Below are 17,809 nucleotides of genomic sequence, written 5' to 3'. Positions count from 1 at the left end.
TATTGTAAATAGTGCTGTGATAAACATAGGGGTGCATATGTCTTTTTCCAACTGGGCTTCTGCATTCTTAGGGTAAATTTCTAGGAGTGGAATTCCTCGGTCAAATGGTATTTCTATTTTTAGTTTTTTGAGGAACCTCCATACTGCTTTCCACAATGGTTGCACTAGTTTACATTCCCACCAGCAGTGTAGGAGGGTTCCCCTTTCTTCACATCCTCTCCAACATTTGTTGTTCTTAGTCTTTTCTATATTGGCCATCCTAACTGGTGTGAGGTGATATCTCATTGTGGTTTTAATTTGCATTTCTCTGATGATTAGCAATGTGGAGCATCTTTTCTTGTGCCTGTTGGCCATCTGAATTTCTTCTTTGGAGAACTGTCTGTTCAGCGCCTCTGCCCATTTTTAACTGGCTTATTTGCTTTTTGTTTGTTGAGGTGCATGAGCTCTTTATATAATTTGGATGTCAACCCCTTATCAGTTATATCATTTATGAATATATTCTCCCATACTGTAGGATGTCTTTTTGTTCTGATGGTATACTTTGCTGTACAGAAACTTTTTAGTTTGATATAGTCCCACTTGTTCATTTTTGCTTGTTTCCCTTGCCTGTGAAGCTATGTTCATGAAGAAGTTGCTCATGTTTATGTCTAAGAGATTTTTGCCTATATTTTTTTCTAAGAGTTTTATGGTTTCATGACTTACATTCAGGTCTTTGATCCATTTTGAGTTTACTTTTGTGTATGGGGTTAGACAGTAATCCAGTTTCATTCTCTTACATGTAGCTGTGGACTGTGACCTTCTTAAGTAAAAGTTCTAGATCTTGTTTTCCTGCAATTCTATCTTAGGGAGGAAGAATTTCCCTAAGGCCCTTTTCTTTCCAAGGATTAAGGAAGGGCTAAGGGTCTTCTGTGCCAAGAATTCAAGGACTTGTATATAAGACAGAGCTGTTGCAAGATTTGTTCTGGGTTGGAAGGGTTCTCTCAGAGAAATACCACTGCCCTCTGGTCTGGAAATGAGTTTTGAGGATTTGGGAGTTGATGGATACTGCATTTTGTTCTCATCTTACCCTGATTCCAGTTTTTAGTGAAGAAATTACCTGAGAGAATTTATTTCTCTCAGTGCCTCATGGTCTCCCTCAGGCAGAGGGTATCTATGCACAATCTGTTTCTGAAATTTAGAGCAGAGCTACTCAAAGTTTGGTTTATGGACTAGTGTCAGTCAACAAATTGGTAATGGTTCACAAAGAAATATGTATGGAAGTTGAGAGTAAGCATTTAGAAACTGTTTTGTAATTTGAAGTTTCTATCCCTCCTTGTTACACTGTATTAGAGGCATATGATATCAAACTTATTACTGGTGATGTTAGCCTTGATCACTTTTAAGGTAGGGTGATGTTTGCCAGGTTTTTTTTTTTACTGTATCTCTTTCATATTCCATTAGGTGCAAGTCACTACCTCCAGCCCATATTCAAGGGGGAGGAGGAATTAAACCTCCAGGAGAGAGATCAAAGAATTTGTGGTCATGTTGAAATCACACAGTAATCTACCAATTTTCAGATAGTTTTTTTTGAGACTATGCAAATATCCTGTTTCACTGGCTCATTTTAGCATTTATCCATCCATCCTGACTGCAGCAATTATGTGGTTTTGTAATCATTCTCTTATTTCCCTCAAACCTTCTACATAAACTGAAATTCTTCTAAGTTTTTATCCCTGCTTTCCATTTTTTAATTTACTCTTTCTGTGGGTTTTCCATAGATGTCTTTTATCAGGTTGAATAACTTCCCTTCCATTCTTAGTTTGTTGTATGTTTATCATGAAAGGGTGTTGGATTTTGCCAAATGATTTTTTCTGCATCTAATGAGATGGTCATGTTTCTGTCCTACATTGATTGATTTTTCCATTTTGAACCAAACTTGTGTTCCTATGATAACTCTCACTTGGCATATAATCCTTTTTATATGTTGCTGGTTTAGGCTTGGTAGTATTTTATTTTGCATCTATATTCTTAAGGGATATTGCTCTGTATTTTTCTTTCCTGGTGGTATCTTTATCCAGTTTTGGCTTCATATTGCCTCATGTGTTGGTAAGTATTTTCTTGTTTTTTGGAAGAATATGTAGTCTACTTCAGTTTTAATGGTGGCATAGTATTTCAATGAGTGAATACATTTAATTAGTTCCTAATCTATGGATCTTTTTGTATATATCAATGCTGCAGAGACATAAGCAAACGTACATCTGTAATTTTTAGGTCAAAGGGTGTGTACATTTAAAATTGATAGGTATTTTTAACCTGGTCTCTAAAAAATGACAGGGTGTGTTCATTTAAATGACCTTCAGAGTTACCTAAGGAAGTGTGTATGTGTATATCTGTATTGTATGTGTTTTGGAAATAACCTGAAGTCACTGGATCTGACTTGGACTGTGGTACGTCTTAGATAGAGCAGGTTATGTCAAAGCTCATTCTTCTCTCTTTTCTCCCTGAGATGTATTTATGCTAAGTGACAGCCCTATAAGTGCTTCCCAAACTTTTGGACATCTGCTGAGTCCTAGGATGCTAAGTGGTCAGAGACCTGGTCTGAAGTTGGCAAACTGGGGGAAAAATGCCAGTGAGATGATTTGAATGGGAAAAAGGGAACAATTCAGCCTTTTCTGCACCTCTACCCTTCCTGCAATACACAACAAACTTCAGTTTACAGAAAAGTTCAATTAAATGGGGAAAAGCATCAGTTTCCATTAGCATCCTTCAATGCACAGAGGCTGTTTATTCAGCTGTGAAAGAACAGGATCCTGAGTAACTTGTAGCTGGCTGTGGGAAACAGAGAAAAACGTGTACTTACTGTCTTGGAAATGGAGAAAATATACTAACAACAGAAGAAATAAAGCCCAAACAAGCCAGTGAGATTTGTACTATTTTTATTACATAAAATATCAGAAAACTCAAATGTTATAAATTGCATATATTCTTGCTTGAAGAGTATATCTTCTCTGGCTTATTCAATATCAACTTCACCACAGCTGCAGGAAATTAAATCGAATCTTTAGAAGGTATCGCATACGGACCTGGTTGGGACTATAGACAACAAATTCATTGTAGTTGAGAGTATAACCCTCTGGATTTAGAATTCCCGTGTCATCTGCTGGTCCTAAGGGCACTGTACTCCCATTCCTGCCAAAGGGAAGAAAATGGGTCAATGTCTGCCTCTGGTTAGAAGCTGGAATTCAGAAAGTAGAGAGTCTATCTGGCCAGTAAGAGCCTTCTGGCCCTCCAGGTTCTGAGACTTACAGAATGATAAAGGAGGCAGGACTGGGAGCCATCCTGCCCAGCCCCTTGGTGCTGTGCTTGCCTTGAAGTAATGCTTCTGCCACAGGATTGGCCTCTAGTAGCTCATTACTCTGACCCAGAGCTACCTGCAAAGCGAAAGATGTTTGAATGCCCACATCCTACTGGAATTTGGATGGCTCTAAGTCAAAATGGAAAATCCCATCAGTACTTGCTCATCCTGCTCCAGCAGAGGGATCCAAGGCAATGGAAATTGCCTTGACTCCTCTCTCAAGTTCTCCCAGGTGAACTGCTTGGTTCTGGGGTCAAATTTTTCTCTTTGGAAAACAGGAACTAGTAAGAGAGACCATGGATGTATTCCTGCCTCACCTCTGATAAAAGCAACAATCCAGTATCCTTTAGGCGAGAAGCAAAGCAGTAATTGGCACTCTTGGAAGACATGTCGGCAAAGTAGATTCCTTTTCCAAACTGAAATGCATAAACACCAAGGTCAGCTGCTTAACCCACTGTTTAGAAGGAGGCTGACACCACTGACCCTGTCTCTCTATTATCTTAAACACAATAGTCTTTTCTTCATTGCCCCTCACAATTCTGTTCCAGAGAAGGCAGGCACACTGGTAAATCTCTCCTTTTTTGGGGTAAAGAAAGGATATCTTTAGGAATTTAAAGAAAGAGGGATATGGTAACAAGTGTCAGGATTATTGGTGAACTGCTTTAATTCTTGGGAAGGATACCATCTAATCCTAACCTAGAAAAAAAAAAGACTGAGAAAATTATTGTACCCTTTTCCTTTGTGCTTCTTTCCAGGGCTCAATTTCTACTCACCATGTAGCCTGTGATGGGTGCTTCAGGTGGAGCAACTCGAAGCCCATGGTTCAGGATTCCCACCCAGTTACTCAGCCTGGAACCATGCCATAACAGCATCCTAGTGAAAAGCCATTGTTATTATACTTTCTGTTGCTCTCCTGCAAACATAAGCCATAAGCATAAAAAAGCCAACAGTTGCCTCTGCCATCTTTCTCTGTAAGTTTCATAACTGTACTTCAAACAAGGGATTATCTTTCCAAGTCCAAAATTAAACTGAGACCTGTTATGAAGGTCATCTCTGAAGGCTTCTTTTTCACCCTCCTTCTCTACTTCAAAGACATCAAGCAAGGTCATAGTATAGTCACTGTGTGTGGGAGCATGAGTAGACTGTAAGTACTGGGAAATCACCTGTGAAGAATGAGAGAAATGGCTCATGTTACTCTACAGAGACCACAGTGAAGAACCTCAGGCCTTCTGGTATAAAGTGGCAGACCTTATGTCTCCCAAATTGTCTCCCAAGACAGTTAGAAAGAGCTCTAACTTTCCAAATTCCTAGTAAACAGAAGTTTTGTGTTATGCAAAAATTTGCTGTTAGAAGCAGTGAGAACAGTGGGATGGGGAAGGGTCGGGCTTAAAAGTTGGAAAATGATCATTTTTCTTACTTTAAACTCATAGCTTTCATGGTCTAGAGGGTGCAGGGCACAATGTAACTTTCTATAATGTTGGTCCAATGGGTGTTCTAGACTTTGCAGCTCTGTCTTCACCAGCTTAATGGCAATTTCAATGTCTCCCAAAGCCTGAGAGGATGAGATATAGAATCAATTTGGGAGGAACCTGGGACAAGAGATTTAATACTTCCCAATCCATACATATCTCACCTCTAGTAGTTGTACTTTGTCTGACAGTTCTTTCTCTGTCCGAATTAATGGAGGAGTATGGAGTCTAAGATAGAAATATAAGCCATGAGTTCTCTGATGTGTGGACCAAAGGCACATGACTAAAAATAACAGACTAAAGATAGTTCCTTTTGGAAATAGGTATAAGAAACTGGGGTTTTCCAATTGAGAGAGAGATCTGTAGACTTTAACTTCCAAACATATGAAGGGATATTATGTATACTGAGTAGGACAAACTGTAGAGATTTTGACATTTGGGACTAGAGTTAAAATTCATTTTTATAGGATCCTTTGTTTTTTTATATAAGTTTCAAATGTATGGCTTTATAATTCAACATGTGTATGTACTACAAATTGATCACCACAAATCTAGTTACCATCCATCACCATACAGTTGACATCCTTCACTCAAGTAACCTACTTCATAACCCCTTTCCCCTCTGGTATCCACTAGTACCTATTCTTTGTACCTATGAATTTGATTTTGTTTTTGTTTGTTTGTTCATTGGTTTGTTTAGATTCCACATATGAATGAAGTCATATGGTATTTGTCTTTCTCTGCCTGATTTCTTTTGTTTAGCATAATACCCTCAAGGTTCATTCCATGTTGTCACAAATTGTGAGATTTGTTCTATTTTCATGGCTGAATAATATTCCAGTGTATGTAAGTACCATATCTTCTTAATCCATTCATGTATTGATGGATATTTATTTCCATATCTTGGATATTGTAAATAATGCTACAATGAACATACGGGTGCATATATTTTTTTGAATTAGTGTTTCCATGTTCTTCAGATAAATATCTAAAGGTGGAATGGTTGGGTCATAGTTCTATTCTTAATGTTTTGAGGAACCTCTATATTGTTTTCCATAGTAGCTGTACCAATCTGCAGCCCCACCAACAGTGTATGAGGGTTCCCTTTTCACCACATCCTCTCCAACACTTATTTTTTATCTTCTTGATAATAGCCAAATCTTTTCTTAAAAATTGAATCAATACCAATAAGGAATAGTTTGGACATAATCCTGTCTAGAAGCAGAAGCAGAAGTTGATCACTCAGGGTTATTTCTAGGTCACAGGGCTCTATAAAGCAATAGCAAGAATAAAAACAGAATAAGCACCAGAATACAGACTCAACAAAGATAAATATGTATATACCTACCATCATTTGAGTTCACAGAAATGGTGTTAGTGTGGTTACAGTCACTTTAAAGAATAGGAAATAGGGGATAATATGCCTGAAGGTATTTTATTTGTTGCTTGGATAGTCAGACCCATTTTCTCTTGATTTGGTAGCTTCCACTTGGTCAGAGTATGGTTGCAATCAGACTAGAATCTTGCATCCTATACTTATAAACTGATTAAATAGGCTATCTATAAATCATTTTGGCTCTGTATCTATTTAAGATGATCATTTCCTTAGAAATGAAAGATTAAAAAGATTATAGTTGCTGCGAAGTGATGCAGGGGATATGGTTGGGTAGAAGACAAAGGTAAAGTAACAGCACAGGCCTTACCCAAAGTCATGTGGGATCCTGGTGTAGAATTCATTGCATGCTTCTGTGAGAGCTCGTCCATACTGGCCATCTCGAATACAATCCTCAATTTTCTTAAGAGACTGGTAACCTGCCTTGATTTGTGCCATGGTCAGCTTCCCTGCAGGACCAGCCAGATCAGACTCAACAACCAGGGTCCCATCACATAAATTAAATTTATGTGCCTGCCCAAAATAGGCTCTCACCTTTCAACTTCCAAAATAGTTCCTCCTCCCCTCACACAACCTCCCACCCCGAATCTTTTTCCTCATTCAGAGTATCAGCAAGCTTTAAATCATGATGGTGATAAAACATCCCATTAAGAGAACTAAGAAATATGAAGAGAGAATGTAAAGTAGAATCTCAAATCCTACCGAGTGGGGCTTTCTTGGTATCATATTTCATTTCTACCATCATCTCTTCCATTGCTTGGACATTACAGATCAATTTTATTAGTTCCTGTACACGAAGATCTAGCTGTGACTCTAGTTTCAAGGCGGATTTAAAAGATTCCTCTTTTTTGGTTTCCTCTTCATGCTATTGCAAAAATTAAAAAGTAAAAAGAAAAAAAAAAACCCATAAAATCTGAGAGGATCTATATTAAGCTCTCTGCAAGGACTGGTTCTGTAACATCCCTGGTGGGTGAACATCAGCCTCTGTTTGAACATAGGCTGATGTTCAAACATTATTCCATTATTAAGCTAGTAAGAGTACTAAGTGTGAGTCCCCCTTCTAGTCCTACTGCATCCCATAGTTATGCACTCGGAATTAAGTCTAAAATCTCTCCTAATATGATGTTGTTAATATGTAAACACAGCTATTATGTCTCAAATCTTTTTATATTAAAAAGACTGATATCTCTCCATTTTTCAGATATGTGACAGTTTTTAGGATCCTTATTGCACCTCGGTTTGTCAAAATTAATTTTTTTCACTGTGGTATATAACCAAAAGTGAAGACAACTTTAAATGTAGTTTTATCAAACTATTTATTACTCTTCTCTTGATCCATAACCTTAAGCTTCTGAAAACAATCTAAGGTTTTATAAAATAACCTTAATAGTAACAGAGACTAGAAAAGCACATTCTATCCTCATTCTATAGTTTCTCTAAGATTACAAAATTCAGAGAAAGTTACCTGAGGGAACTTTAATTTTTACTTAGGTGGGATACAGCAAGACTCAAGATATCCTAGTTTATTCTAGTCTTGGATCTAGTCTAAACTATTCTGCTAGACTCCACCCTGATTAAGAGGAAAGTTCCCTCGCCATATGCATAGAGTATACCTGAGTATTGGTTGAATAGTCCATTTGTAGTAAATCGTATTTTCCAGGCACCTTCTCAAACTTCTCATGGTCCTCCCAATTGTTTTTTGTTTTATCATGGAATCTGTAGAGTCCAGGGTGATGAGAAAAACTTTACCAATAAGGGTCTGCTATTAGAGATGGGCTTAAAATTGTTTCCTTAGACTGAATACTCCCAAATTTTATTTCTCGTAACACAGCTCTTTTATGTATCGACTTTCCATAAATAAGGATTCTGAATTAGGACCTGAATGGACAGAAAAGCTCCGGAGACAAAGGGAGCAAAAAATGGGAGAAAAGGACCTTTGAATTTCCCAAAGGCCCCAGAACACCACAAAAGCCACTGCGATTAAAGACAAAGATCCCTATCCAATATCCTTCTCTCAAAAGAAATGTTCCCAGAGACTCCAGAAAGTTCTTCAGCTATGTTATAGTAAAAGAATTTTTAAAACTCAAGTTGGATATTCTCATACCACTTTTTCCAAATTTCCTAAATTGTTCGTCATATGCTAAATACATTATATTCTTCTGTTTTTAGTCAATTTCAAGGTTCTGGATGATGTAATCCCTAAGGATGCAGTTTGGTGTTCTAGTCACAAAATTGTCACAATGTAAAAACATTAACATTTAGGCCAAATCACACTTACAAAATTCTTAAAGAAGGTAACATCCAAGAAGAAGGATATATATATATATATATATATTTTTAGTATCATTAATCTACAATTACATGAGGAACATTATGTTTACTGGATTCCCCCCATCACCAGGATATTTTTTATACTCATTTCTTAGCACTCACTTCTTCTGAAAGATTTCCTTGGCCTTGTTGAGGTCCCCTGAACAAGTCACCAAGCTGTGTTGCCCCACTTTCCCAACTGCAAAGGAAATGCCACACATAAGATAGTTCCCTGCTTCTTAACCCAAGAAGTCCCTAATAGGAACAAACCAGCTTTCTAAAGTCTCTCTGCTTAGCATCTGACATGTGGGTAGAAAGGGAAGAAAGGAAAAGTGAAAGGGCTTAGGGAACTGATCCTGTTGATATTAGTTACAGTCACTGAGCAGCACCAGCAGACAACAGGAGCTTTCTCAGCCTCTTCAGCCTGTTCTCAGTTCTTCCAATGAGAGTCTCCTATTGAGGATGTATGCCATTCCCCAATTTCAAGAACAATTTGATTCCTAAGCCCCTCTCAAATTACAGAGCCTCCATTCTACCAATTTAAACCCACGGGGTCTTTTGGTTACTCACTAAATTGCTTCTGGCTTTTTGAATGACAACTCAGAAAATCCGTAATAGAAGTCATTACCTCGGCCCCATCTCATCCACACACTGAAGTTCCTGTGGGCATCATCTTCTAACAGCTGGATAAGATAGTACTTGTTGTTGTTGAACTGAAGATTGGTCTGTGATGAGTAAGAGAAATACGAACATAAAAGGAGAGAAGCTCACAAATAGAAGCCGCCTAAACGAATGACTCATCCTTGGTCACAAGTGCCAGTAATTGCTGTGAGGAAGACAACAGGACAAGAAAATCAGGTGCCTGTAACAGTAAGGATAGGAAGGAATCGGGTTTCAATATTAAGCGTTAGTTTCCTAGGAATTAAAACTGGAACCTGGAAACTTCCTAAAACTACCTACCAACTTCAAATATCCTATATTGATTGTCTCCTGTTTTTTCCTGCCTCAGGTCCCTCCGTAGATATTTCCTAGGCCACGTGTGCTTTCCAACTCCCAATCTATTCCCAGTAATTGTTTTCCAAATGAAAATAATTTGGTGCCCTCCAAGGTCTGTAACTATTATGCTTCTTTGTTTAGACAACTTTCTCTTTAATAGTTCTAATTACAGTTTTGGTTAGCTGCAGCAATTTGGCAATGAGCTGAGAGAAGAACAACGTTAGGAGACAGAAGATAGGCAGAAACGACTGCCACATCTGTCTCATACCCAATCTATCCAACTTGGAGACATTCAAAGAGAATGTGGCTAGTATCTAAAAAGATGCATCCTGTAAGTACCTCAGAGTGGAGAGTGTGTGGCCCATTGATAAGGAAGAGCAGCTGTGCTGTAATACAGGCTGAGCCCTGGGTATCCAGCCATTCTTCTTTGTTAAATGTGCTGCCCCTTCCTATGCTCACATTATCAAGTCATTGGATATTAGAACAAAAGGGGGCCTTAAGATCTTTTCTATCTGCTTATGATATTTTAAGTGAAAGAAATAGTAACAAAAGAATACTAGGTAGCTGGTTAAATTATGTATGATGGATCAATAAATTCAAATATGAAGAGATATTCAGGAAATAGATCAACCAGGCAAATGTATGATTTATTCAAAAGAAAAATAAACAAAGAGGAAAAGTTTAATTAAAAAGAAAAAATTAATCTGCATAAAAATTAAAAATTTCAATAAGGGCAAAAAGTATACCACAAGGACACTCAAAAGGCAAATGACAAATATGTAAAACATATAAAAATTTATATTACAGACAGAAGACTATTCTCCATATTGTATAAAGTTCCTGGAAGCCAGTGAGTAAAAGACCAACAATCTATTAAAAAATGTGCGAAATGGTATGAACAGAGAATTTACAAGTTCAAGAAAGACATGAAATCTGCAAGAAGATCTTCTCAGGAGGATTCCACTATTAGATAGAATGTGCTAGGGCTGAGTACTTAAGTGTCTGAACCACTAGTGGCTAAATATAAGGGATTTTCAAGTTAAAGACCTGGGCAATGGACACTGTCATCCATAATTATCAAAAAGACATTGTCATAAATAGAACAGTTTTTCCCCTTACCTGATTTAGCATGACATCATAAACATCATTCCCTTCACAGTATACATGGGCCTAGAGAAGAAAAAACTGACTTTAGTATAATAGTCTCAGCCCTGATGAGCTCCTAAATGGGGTTCTAAGTTTTCTTCTGCATCAAAGTATCATTATCCAGCACTAGCAACATCGATCTTCCAGGGAAAGAAATGCAAAAGTATGTTCTTCTACACATAACCTGTCATTCCTATAATGAAAGTATGTTGCATGTTGCCTTTTTGTAATCACAGAAGCACAAATGATTCTAACCCAGCTAAAGGACTCTGCTCCAGAGGAAGCCTTTCTTCTGTTCTTCAAATTATTTTCCCATTCATTAGTAACTCATGCCATACCAGGGCACAGCCTCATCTGAACAAAGACAGTTCTTTCTTGATAGTGATATAATTTTCTAACTGGGAAAGAGAATGAGGTATGGAAAATGGATGATAACCCCAGAAGTTAACTGTGTTAAAAGACACTCTGTTTATTAATCCCAAACTCCACTACTCCCACCACTGTTAGCCGTGGAGAATACTTTGGAGATGATTCCTAAAACGAATACCAGCAATGATCAGAGAGGAATCCCAAACAAATGAACAACTGCTTTCTGAGACATCAATGGGCCAAGCAATCTCTTACCTTTCCCACCTTGGCTGTGCACTCTGGGTCCACGGGAGCTTTGCCTTTTAACAGCAATGTCTTCACAGACTCTGAGGAAAGATAGATATGTACTGTGGCTACTTGTATAGGAATAAAAAATGGCTGTCATGGTTAGAAACCCAGCATAATTAACTTTGCTGTTCCCAAGCAATCCTGATCTGTCTGGTCTCACTCCATTTCAAATACCTGAAACTCAAGATTCTCAGAGAGCAAAGACAGGCACAGTCGCAGGGGGGACATCAGGTGAGAAATTGGGGGTCAACAGAGGTGAGGCTTAGAACCTCACACCCCGTTTTGAGAGAAATCTTCTGCATCCGTGGATGTTCTGTTGCCCTTGTCTAGCTTGGATTAATACTTAGTCTATAGGCACAGTCCTGATCATCTACACTTGTCTTCTTACAGCACTAACTTATGTTTTCTATCTTTATCTTGCATCTATCTACCACTTCAGCATTTTATTTAAAAAAATAAAATAAAATAAGGGAGAAATGTGGGATTCACATACAAATCAAGTATAAAAATCAAATGAATCATCATATCTGACTTGATTGTTTATAGTTCATGATGTGTGATCAAAACCGAAAGTTTCCCTGCTGTACCACAGGAACCTGACCTTGCTTGTCTTCTGTCCTGTCATTATCAGCCTCTTCTCCAGCAACAGGCTGCGTTTTCACCCCCTGCCTCTGGCATCTTCGAGTTCTCTTTGCAGAAGGGTCTTCTGTAGCTGTATTGCCATTATTAACTCTTTCCACTTCATTTAAAGCTACAGAAGCTATGGGCACAAATGGGCAAAGAAGCAAAGAAAAAAAAAAGAATGAGTACACACTGAATCTTTGAAAAAAACACCATCTTTTTAAAGAAATGGTTTAAGACAGTTTTGTAAGTATACAAAAAAATAACTGCCACACTACTGTACTTGATAATAGTCTGAGTACTCGCTTCCTCAAGTGCTATTCTAGCAGAGAGAGCCCCAGGGATCTTATGAGTTCATAACCTGAGACGTTAAGTCTCCCTTCTCTCTTCCGTTTACCTGGGCCCCAATCCCTATCCTCAAACTACCTAAGGTAGTCTGAGATAATGGTTAGAGTGCTCTGGAGTCACAGCTTAGAGCCCAGAGCTGCCTCTAATACCTGTGGAACCTTGTTGCCTCAACTGTAAAATCCAGATGACAACGATGGTACCAAAATTGCAGGGTGGACCTACACATTTAAAAACATGGAACACAGAGTATGACATTTCATCCATTCTAAGACTCGAATTTTACCATCTCAAAGTTGGATGCATACTTCAATGGATGACATTATAAGCTGTGACTCACATTTTAATTCAAAGCGTTTTTCCTTTCTTAGTGGTACATAAAATAATGATGCACCTTACAATTAATTTTTTTAATTGTATGACAATTGGTATTTAAAACGGTGCTGGCACTATGTTAGTTGTTACAGGTCCACAGGTCTTTATACACAGGTCCACAGGTCCAATTGTAATCTAAAAAGCTCTGAAAACCGAAATTTTAAAAATTTACCACTAAACCTAGCTGAGTAGTCAACTGCGAGACAGGGGGCGATGCGAAGGGGAAGAGCTAGGGCAGAGGGAACCTCTCCTTTCCTGACTTCCGCCCCCCCAGCGTTTGCCCCACACTACGCGCTCGGAACCTCGCGGTACGCAGCTCCTCGTCCCCCGCCGCCGAGCCGCCATGGAGCCCGAGCGGTCGCGGTCACGTCATCAGCTCTCTCCCGTAGTCGCCGGCCCAGAGTCATAGGGCGGGAACATGCGCGCCCGTTCGTCCAGGGGAGGAGACGCCTACGCGCAACAGGGGAAGTAGACCGCATATATTTGCATGTTGCCATGTCTTCTGGGAAGTCACCATAACCAGTATATGGCTTTAGGTGGGAGAGCCTTATAAATGCGGCGGCGGGCTGCTTTCTGCCATAGGGCGGAGGGAAGCTCATCGTTGGGGCCACGAGCTGAGTGCTCTGTGTCACTCTATCCCTTGTCCCCTGGGAAGGTCTGAGACTAGGGCCAGAGGCGGCCCTAACAGGGCCCTCCCTGAATTTCGGGGAGGTGAGTTCCCAGAGAGCGGGGCTCCGCGCGAGGGTAGACTGGGCAGGAGATGCCACGGACCCCAACCTCAGGGAGGGGCCTGGCGGATGCCTCCTTAGCCGGAGCTTGGAACAGACTCACGGCCGGCGAAATGAGTTCAATGGCTGAGGTGAGGTACCCCGCATGGGGGCTTCATAACCCAATTCAGACTACTCTCCCCCGTCCTCTTTTGAAAAAAAGCTCCGGCTAAGAAAAACTATAAGCGCTAGTAGAGCAGGTAAGTGAAGGTTTGAGCTTGAGGAGGGAAGAGGGTAGGAAAAACCGCAGCCCTTTCGGGAAGTGGGAAGGGATGCACGTCTCGAGAGAAAAATAAGAGTGCTAATGAACTCTGGAGCCTCTGAAGGCACGGAAACTTGGCAAACTACATGGAGAAAGGTAATTGGTGACATTGGTCAGGGGTTTTAAAATGCTGGGGTGTCACCATCCCACGGAAGGTGGGGCAGTGTGCTTGACAGATCCTTGATTCCCCATGCAAGGAGCTGACTAGTCCTAGAACTCAGCCGATGAGAAATCCTCATGGCCCGAACTCTTGCTTTTCTCCAATGGACTTTCATTCAGAACAATACCTTCCAACTTTCTCCTTCTCCATAAAATAATAGGCTAATCTTCTTTGTTTGTTGGACTTACAGTTTTGCTGTAGCTTGCATGTCCCAAACTGCAATTCTCTGCCATTCCCAAATAAACCCATTTTTACTGGTGAAACACCTGTTTTATTTTTCAGGTTTACAATTCTTAAATAAAAAGAAAGAATTAGAGGAAAAGCAGAAAGGAAAGCTACAGAGTGTTTAAAAATGGAATGAAATGTACTTAACATATAAAGAGCTGTTTTGAAGTCATAAGAAAACCCAAAACTTCTGTAGATAAGTGGACAAGAAAAATGAATAAACAGCTTTCATTATGATAAGTAAGTACATGGGGATAGCCTCACATAGTATAAAAATGCAAGTAAAAAGTATTCCACAAAGAAGAAATTCAGATGGCCAACAGGCACATGAAAAGATGCTCCACTTTGCTAATAGAGAAATGCAAATTAAAACCACAATGAGATATCACCTCACACCAGTTAGGATGGCCACCACCCAAAAGACAAACAACAACAAATGCTGGTGAGGGTGTGGAGAAAGGGGAACCCTCCTATACTGTTGGTGGGAATGTAAATTAGTTCAACCATTGTGGAAAGCAATATGGAAGTTCCTCAAAAAACTCAAAATAGAAATACCATTTGACCCAGGAATTCCACTCCTAGGAATTTACCCTAAGAATGCAGCAGCCCAGTTTGGAAAAGACAGATACACCCCTATGTTTATTGCAGCACTATTTACAATAGCCAAGAAATGGAAATGTCCATCAGTAGATGAATGGATAAAGAAGAGGTGGTACATATACACAATGGAGTATTATTCAGCCATAAGAAGAAAACAAATCCTAGCCTTTGCAACAACATGGATGGAGCTGGAGGGTATTATGCTCAGGGAAATAAGCCAGGCAGAGAAACACAAATACCAAATGATTTCACTCATTTGTGGAGCATAAGAACAAAGCAAGAACTAAAGGAACAAAACAGCAGCAGACTCACAGAAGCCAAGAATGGACTAAGAGTTACCAAAGGGAAAGGGACTGGGGAGGATGGGTGGGAAGGGAGGGATAAAGGGAAAATGGGGCATTATGATTAGCACACATAATGTAGGGGTAGGGGGCACGGGGAGGGCAGTATAGCAGAGAAGACAAGTTGTGATTCTATAGCATCTTATTACATTGATGGACAATGACACTAATGGGGTATGTGGTGGGGACTTGATAGTGGGGGGGGATCTAGTAACCACAGTGTTGCTCATGTAATTGTATATTAATGACACCAAAAAAAAAAAGTATTCCACAGGTCAACTGACCTACTCTCTTCAGTAACTTATTGTCACATGAAAAAATAATAAGGTTGGCACCATTCTAGATTAGAGACTTTTGAGGCACAAAGACCAAATGCAGTAGTTGGTATTTGGATGCTTTTTTAAACAACCAGCAATTATAGATTATTTGGGAGCAACCGGGGTGTGTATATATGGACTAAGTATTAGATGATTTTAGGGAATTATATACTGAATGTGACAGTAGTATTGCAGTTATGATAAAAGGAATGTACCTTTTAAATGTATGCTATAGTATTTAGGGTGAAATGTCTTGATATCAGGAATTTACTTTAAAATACTTCAGCCAAAATAAATGAGAAAATCTGACAAAATATAGACAATTATTAAAACTAGGTAATAATCTAGGTATAGATACCTATTAAATTCTTCTCTCTGCTTCTCTGTATGCTTAAAATTGTCATAATAATTGAAGATAGAATAAGGAAAAAATGATAGTCAAAAGTAAGTGGAACTAAAGAGAAGAATTAACTGTGTACATCAAGACTTCATATCCTAGTAAGTGAATGTTTTAGGTGATATTACTAATTATAATATATTCCTGAGATTTATTTACATTTTCTATTCTATCTGTAGTCTAGCTCAACATATTATAATGACAGGGAAATGGATTAGGCAAGCTAAATGTGAAAGTACATGATTTCTGGGAAAGTCTACACTTTTCAAAAAGTCACATCTATAAAAAGGAATTTATGATACCTAAGATTAAAAAATAGGCTTTTAAAATAGAAAGGGACTCTTCCTGATGACCAGTTGTTTGGGTTTGTGTCACATTGGACTGAGCAACTAGCACTCATGTCCTGATAAAGAATCATTTGGTTCATACATAAGATCATGCAACCTCAAATGGCTGAAGCAATTTATAAATAGATATGATTTATTTTCTTTATCTGAGTTCCAAGGTGTAGAAATAGTATGTAGAAAATTTTCTGAAATATAGAAGTACATAAAGTATAATGAGGAGAAACAGGAGCAGAAGAAAAATTAAGAGGAAGACAGGAGGAAGAAGGTAAAGGGGAAAAAGAAGAGATGAAAAATCGAAACAGTAGTATGTGCAGAATGTAAATGTAAATTTACTCTTTGGCCTTGTAATCATCATATTTGTTGTGTCTACTTTTTAAGGAGCTTAAATCATTAGAAAAAAATATGATGTTTTATATTTGTAATAAATTTGTTCGACTTCTGAAATAAAATAGTAGCAAAGTTTCAGAAGACCCCCGGAGCCTGACCAATGGGGAAGAAAGAAGAAAAGAGCTATCTGCATGAGTACGGACGGGGAAAGGTAGGCAGGGCAGGGAATCAGAGGTCCAGAGAAGAAGGAAGGAGTTAGCCAAAAGGCCTGGTGAAGAAGGACTGTGATGAATACAAAATGGCCTAGTATCATCCCAGTATCTCAAGATCAGGGACTTCATGCCAGAAGGAGATGGGGGGCCCTAAGGAAGAATGGAGGTGAAGGAGAGGTGAAGAGAAATATTAGTGCAGGAGCAACAGAGAGATGAACAGAGTAGCTGCCATAGGAGGCAACTAAGGGCATGAGAAGGAAGGTTTCTGAAAAGGGGTGTTAGGGGGGAGTTTTGTTTGCTGTCTTTTGCTTTTTTTTGTTTTTGTTTATAATGGTACCAGCAAGAATTGGGGATAATGGGTTAAATCTGTGATATCGTATAATCTTTCTATCATTTGGTGACTGTAGGTATGTAACCAATATGAATTCTTCCACAAATTCAGAGTGTGTTTGGAGGGTGGGAGATTGTTGTCTCCCGATGTGTTACTAAGAACAACACGGCTCTCTATTCCCTTGAATTGTCCAAGAAGTTCTATGGTTGTGACTCCCACATCCATCCCAAAACACAGTCTGATGAGTTCTCCACTTTACTGCTTTTCCCTCACAAGGTGTGGCCACCCTATCTTATGCTGCTCGAATGATGATCTCATTCAAGCAGATCATTACAGAGACAGGTCATCAATTTTCTTTGAGGCCAGATGACTTGTTTAATGCTAAGCAAAAACAAGAATGTCCCACTTAGAGACTCTCAAGGCTCCACATTTTTAAGATCCCTTTGCAGGATTGTAATATCAGCTGATTTCAGGATCACCAACCCAATGGACTTAGGACCCAGAGCCTTTCTTCACTCCCTTCTCCAGGACACTTCAGAGACTGAGGAGCTTTTCCTTTTCAACTCTTAAAACACTTAGGATTTGTGCATCTCTGCCTTTGTTATCTTGGAATTCCAAAGCTCTTTACTAAGGTAGTTCTCCTACAGTGATTTCAAAGAGCCCTACACTCATCCTTCTGGGATTCCAAAATGATCCACTGGCATCTCTCACTGAATTAGAAGAAAATCTACCATGTAAATTGCTACTGTGAAGAAGCAGGACATGATTAGTGAGTATAGGTTGGTGACCACACAGAATTTAGGAGCAAAAAACTGACTTGCATTGTTTTACTTGCGTCCACAAAGAACTGTGTGATGTATGGACAAGTAAAACAGCA

General features: G+C 39.1%; 2 protein-coding genes across 5 annotated transcripts in view; one reads left to right on the top strand and one right to left on the bottom strand.

Moving 5' to 3' along the window:
* TEP1 (telomerase associated protein 1) overlaps positions 1 to 4,226 on the top strand; it is a 49,090-nt gene extending 44,864 nt beyond the window's left edge. Inside the window, exon 56 of one of the 2 annotated variants that reach the window (XM_073211554.1) lies at positions 4,090 to 4,226. In XM_073211554.1, coding sequence (XP_073067655.1) covers positions 4,090 to 4,121 — 32 coding nt within the window. In that variant the 3' untranslated portion in view covers positions 4,122 to 4,226. The remainder of the gene's footprint in view (positions 1 to 4,089) is intronic. The other variant, XM_073211555.1, reaches the window with a different exon arrangement.
* PARP2 (poly(ADP-ribose) polymerase 2) lies at positions 2,899 to 13,104 on the bottom strand. 3 transcript variants are annotated; one of them, XM_017670297.3, is made up of 16 exons: positions 12,949 to 13,104; positions 11,907 to 12,065; positions 11,273 to 11,343; positions 10,622 to 10,672; positions 9,135 to 9,231; positions 8,630 to 8,705; positions 7,810 to 7,912; positions 6,899 to 7,061; positions 6,507 to 6,645; positions 4,968 to 5,031; positions 4,752 to 4,886; positions 4,370 to 4,497; positions 4,108 to 4,207; positions 3,652 to 3,750; positions 3,286 to 3,410; positions 2,899 to 3,168 (listed from the first exon to the last, which is right to left on the bottom strand). In XM_017670297.3, the coding sequence occupies exons 1-16, from the start codon at positions 12,989 to 12,991 to the stop codon at positions 3,009 to 3,011; spliced, it is 1,713 nt and encodes a 570-aa protein (XP_017525786.3). In that variant the 5' UTR covers positions 12,992 to 13,104; the 3' UTR covers positions 2,899 to 3,008. The 3 variants fall into 3 exon arrangements, with proteins under 3 accessions (XP_017525786.3, XP_036849879.2, XP_017525787.3); XM_036993984.2 differs by lacking the exon at positions 3,286 to 3,410 and having other exon boundaries at positions 2,899 to 3,017; XM_017670298.3 differs by lacking the exon at positions 3,652 to 3,750.
* Between the last annotated feature and the right edge of the window lie 4,705 nt (positions 13,105 to 17,809).

Source organism: Manis javanica, chromosome 8 (assembly GCF_040802235.1).
Source record: "Manis javanica isolate MJ-LG chromosome 8, MJ_LKY, whole genome shotgun sequence".
Lineage (NCBI taxonomy): Eukaryota > Metazoa > Chordata > Mammalia > Pholidota > Manidae > Manis > Manis javanica.
Note: the sequence above shows the minus strand (reverse complement) of the source record. Positions and strands in the feature narration are given on the sequence as shown.

Coding starts and splice junctions, on each gene's coding strand:
- PARP2 (XM_017670297.3), bottom strand. CDS start 12,991: ATGGCGGCTCGGCGGCGGGGGACGAGGAGCTGCGTACCGCGAG. Junction 9,232..10,621: donor ATGATGTCATGCTAAATCAG/GTAAGGGGAAAA, acceptor TACTCATCACAG/ACCAATCTTCAGTTCAACAA. Junction 8,706..9,134: donor GTGGATGAGATGGGGCCGAG/GTAATGACTTCT, acceptor TTTCCTTTGCAG/TTGGGAAAGTGGGGCAACAC.